Raw genomic sequence first — 4,317 nt, 5'->3', positions numbered from 1 at the left:
TTATGTCTATCCAGGGTAGTCCCATGGGGCAGGGATGGGCGAGCCCTGTATCGGGGCCGAGGTGGACGGCACTGTCCCCTGCCCTAATGGGCAGAGACCTGAGATTGAGTAGCCGTGGTTGATGGGGGCCTGTTATATATAGGACTTCCGTCCCCTTGCTGAACCTCGTATATCGCTGATCAAATGCAGTGTAATCAATCTGCATGCACGTATCATAGAGTACACAGTACTCCGTTCATTCACAGTAACCTGTTGCGTTGTCATTGTTATTGCTAGTGGGGACTTTAGCAAGGTGACAATGTCCGGCAATGCCTTCTCCCCGGATGAGGTCAGAGGTATGATGCAGTTGTTCGAGACAGCGGAGGATGGTGGGGATAAGAGGACCGTGGGGCCGAGCAACGCTGCGCCGAATCAGAAGGTGTGGCTTTAGACTATGGTAGCGATTGGCGATGCTGCAGTCAGGTTAGCATAAAGGGTGCAGCTCAAGTACGGAGGGAGCAGCAGGCCAAGGAGGAGGAGGCCAAGGCCAAACAGGATGCGATATGGGATGGGGATGACTTCAAGAAACACTCGGGTAGGGAGGAACATTGAGCACCCAGGGATGGTCTCTGCCAGGCGTTGCTATCCCGGAGGCAATTTCTAATGGAGATAGCAAAGAAGACCCTCGTCCGGCACCGGAGTGGGTTGGCACGTAGTCGGGGTTGGCCTATCCCAGTGTGACTCAGATATGAGGTGTTGTATAGGCAGGAGGTATCTGCCAACGATATGTTCCTCAATTTACAGGACACTGACCCTAGCTCGGACAGGTGTACTGATATCACTGTGAAGTGGGGGAGGCTTGAGTGGTAGTCGAGACCACTTGGTCTTAGGATCTACCTCCCCAACACTCAGTTGAAGGACATAACCTTGGACGTACTGAGAGAGCGGATCATGTTACAAGCACCAAAGTAGCAGGGCGTTTCCTACTTGGCACCTCCACCGTGATGTAGGTATAGGCTGTCTCTGCCGTTGCCGTATGCGGTGGATGAGGAGAAGGGCAATGCTAAGTGAGTACAATACTGTGCTGTCACCACCTCCAGTCGCTCAGGTGGGATAAACTGCGAGGATGTTTGTCTGTGACCTTGCCAATGCTACGGGACGTGAAGTGCGTCCAAGCTTGTACTGTTTGAGTTCGAGTGCTATGCAGGTACGTGACAGATCCTCGAGCGGTTGGTGTATCGTGAGTGTTATGCCATGTACATGTTGCTGCTAGACTCGTCACAGTATTACAGAGTTGTGTTGTTCACGTAGATGCGCTCCCTTAGGCAAAGTGGAGAGGGACATGACATCGATCAATCCGGAGTACATAGACTATCGTATACGCGCGAAGTCGGTGCAAGTGTTGCGCACAGCTGCTAGGAGTGTAGTCAGATACGATATAGTCCGAAAGCTAGGCCGAGGCCTATACGGAATAGTATGGCACTGTAGGAGGAAATCGGGTGTCCAATACAGTCTTTCTACTGAGGGAAAATCAGTACCCAAGACAAGATCAGTCGCGGTGAAACGGATACTCAACGCTTTCCAGTCAAATGTTGTAGGAATCACACACATCGCATTCTGGAGAGTTGGTCGGTCACAAATTGTGATCAATGAACTCACTTTTCGAACTAGTGGTTCAAAAACTGACTTGAACTCAAATTCTACTTTGGAGTGGAAACTTTTTTGGCAGTTCAGAAGTACCAAGAAAGTGTTGCCAACGTAGAAATTGATATCGAAACTGATTGGTGGGACTAAAGCTTTAGTGACTGTAGCTGACCGATTGGTGGAATCGATACCGTAACTTCCTCAACTGCTCGGAAATTCGTTCAGGATGCCAAGAGGACGTATCGGGAAGTTAGCATCCTGGCCAAGCTGAGTGGGCATCCAAACATCGTGACCCTGTTGGACGTACGTAGAGTTCCAACTTGACTATCAGTGCGGTGTTGATGTGATAGGCCGTAGGTCATAACGAGTCCCTCTACTATGGACAAAGATATTTACCTCGTCACTGAGTATGTAGACACTGACCTTGCCTCAACCATCAAGGCTGGTAGTCTTGCATTCACTCCATCCACTTTGTTGCTGCTGAACAGGAAGCTTGTCCCCTCTCCATAAGGCCTATGTGGTGTGGCAACTACTACGGGCAGTTAAATACGTCCACTCTGCGAACGTGGTGCATCGCGATATAAAACCCCAAAACATCCTCATTAATGCTAATTGTGAGTTGCTCTCGTACACTACATTGATTCATGAATCATCTAGGTGAGCTGAGACTATGCGATTTCGGCCTGGCTCGACACGTGCTTTCTCTGAGCTTTGATCCGGCTTTGCATCCGTTACCTAGAGGTGAGCCTCTCACGGGGGTTGTCATGTTGTGATTCGGGAACCACATCGAACGATGAGTTATAAGGGTGTGATGTCCTCGGAACTGGAGCAGTGTGGGGAAAGGCACATGGTCAACTCCGTGTGTTGATGACACTACGAAAATTCTGGGGAAATTCCGGAAAATTTTTCTTTTCTGTACACTTCCATCCGAATTCATGTTCAAACTTCTATATTCGAGGAAACTCCCGAACTCAGATGAAGAAAGCGAACATATATCCCAACACTGAGCTGTAGTCGCCGTAGTGTCAGTGCCACTGACTCAGTGGTAGTGGTGGGATTATTCGATGGTCGCAGGTATGTCAGTGGAGCATGTGACGTTGATGTCCGAGGAAGGGGACTATCTTCACATGACCGATTATATATCCAGTAGATGGTACAGAGCACCCGAGCAACTCCTCAAGGCCACCAAGTAGTGGCTGGGTTCTCCCTGCAATGCTTTGAATCTTGATGTTTAGTTATAGCAAGGGTGTTGACATGTGGGCATGCGGTTGTGTCGTAGCCGAGGTCCTGACTGGTCGCCCTCTCTTTCCTGGTAGGAGATTCTCATCTTGGGTCACTACTGTCGAGATAGGCACGTCTGTACTAGAGCAGCTATGGATGATACTTGAGTTCACTGGACTGCCCTCGATGACGTTATTGAGCAGTAGGAGTGAAGTCTTCGGTCATCGATGACTGTGATAAGATATTAACACGGTGTGTGGAGAACAGCTGCTTCAAGGCATCCCTCAACAGCACAGTACGGTCCATGTACCGTCAATAATCCCTCAAGGCAATGTTGAGAGTCTAGACCTCATCGAGACTATGCTACAAGTATGCACACTCTACTTGTGATTGATTAAGTGGCTGTAGTTCAACCCGGACTTCCGAATCACCGCGGAAGAGGCCCTCGAGCATCCCTACGTGGCAGCATTCCACAGCCCTGATGAAGAATTTGCGTAGGAGATTCTCCCTCCGTATAAGTTGCATATATGATTCAAATAAGGTACATTGATAGAAAGAGTGATTCTCCGGGTGAAGCAATGTGTTTGGATGACAATCTCCTCATGACAGTTCATGACTACCGCGATGCCATTTATGGTGGCCTGCTTGCTCATAAACGTGTCGTTCAGAGGCTCCAACTAGCCGCCGCTGAAAGGTGGGCCGAAGCCAGCTACCATGTGGTCTACCCACGTTGTTGTAATCACTTCCATGCTTCGTATTATTATGTCGTCACGTTATGAGTCGAATCATGTGCTATCATCTGTCATCGCTGACAGACGGTCATCCCTCAGGAGGGAGAAGGTTCAAGCCGCAATACATCGCGAGGAACCCGACAGACCACCGACGACTATGTCCAGGGTAGGCTTGAGCTAAACTGCTGCTATAGCTCGTGCTGAAGGCCTGATGGGGGCGTCACCACTGGTGTCATAGTAGATGAGTTCTGTCTCCAAAATGGTGTCTCGACAGAGTGGACAATCCATACTTCACTACTCACATATGCGTTCTGATGAGGATGATTGCTCATTATAATAGGTTCGGTCCACCCCTCGAGTTTTGGGAAAGCCAAGAGAGAAAACGTGACAACGTGCATCGCTTCGCTCCGCTCATTGGATGCCATTCACAAAGTGCGCTGCAGTCCTAGCAAGCCTTGTACGATGTGTACCATTGAAGCATCCATTGACGTGTCATTCAGTGTACCATGGTGTTGCTGCTCTCTCTACGACTAAGGTTGTGTTGGGGCATCACCTATTCGGTTACAGTGAATCTCAATATAGGTTCATGCTAGTATGTCTATCACTGACCTCATGATGCTGTTCTATCAGATCCTTCATATTCTTCGTTTCTACTTATTTCAGAAATGGCAGTTAGTACTCAAGTCGCTGGTGTGGACAGTAATGATGATGACACTGTTGGGTGTAGTGAGCTAATCCAAAG

The 4,317-nt window shown here is 49.0% G+C and overlaps 3 protein-coding genes across 3 annotated transcripts in view; all 3 read left to right on the top strand.

Annotated features, from left to right (window-relative positions):
* Positions 1 to 112, top strand: part of Pmar_PMAR017998 (hypothetical protein) — a gene marked incomplete at both ends in the record, with an annotated part of 1,818 nt that extends 1,706 nt beyond the window's left edge. Inside the window, one exon of the mRNA XM_002769005.1 lies at positions 20 to 112. Coding sequence (XP_002769051.1) covers positions 20 to 112 — 93 coding nt within the window. The remainder of the gene's footprint in view (positions 1 to 19) is intronic.
* Positions 113 to 298: 186 nt separating this feature from the next.
* Positions 299 to 3,342, top strand: Pmar_PMAR017997 (Mitogen-activated protein kinase FUS3, putative; the record flags this gene model as incomplete). The annotated part of the gene is made up of 17 exons (XM_002769004.1): positions 299 to 418; positions 463 to 574; positions 616 to 679; positions 726 to 827; positions 870 to 947; positions 990 to 1,046; positions 1,088 to 1,158; positions 1,305 to 1,402; positions 1,849 to 1,926; positions 1,981 to 2,068; positions 2,112 to 2,237; positions 2,281 to 2,364; positions 2,698 to 2,812; positions 2,859 to 2,935; positions 2,975 to 3,046; positions 3,086 to 3,213; positions 3,253 to 3,342. 17 exons carry the CDS (start codon positions 299 to 301, stop codon positions 3,340 to 3,342), a joined length of 1,560 nt encoding a protein of 519 aa, XP_002769050.1.
* Positions 3,343 to 3,385: 43 nt separating this feature from the next.
* Pmar_PMAR017996 (hypothetical protein) lies at positions 3,386 to 3,538 on the top strand (the record flags this gene model as incomplete). Its single annotated transcript, XM_002769003.1, has 1 exon — positions 3,386 to 3,538. A coding segment is annotated over one exon (153 nt), but the record flags the coding sequence as incomplete, so codon positions are not given.
* Between the last annotated feature and the right edge of the window lie 779 nt (positions 3,539 to 4,317).

This window comes from Perkinsus marinus (genome assembly GCF_000006405.1).
Source record: "Perkinsus marinus ATCC 50983 genomic scaffold scf_1104296966692, whole genome shotgun sequence".
Taxonomy (NCBI): domain Eukaryota; phylum Perkinsozoa; order Perkinsida; family Perkinsidae; genus Perkinsus; species Perkinsus marinus.
This window is presented reverse-complemented; position numbering and strand designations above follow the sequence as displayed.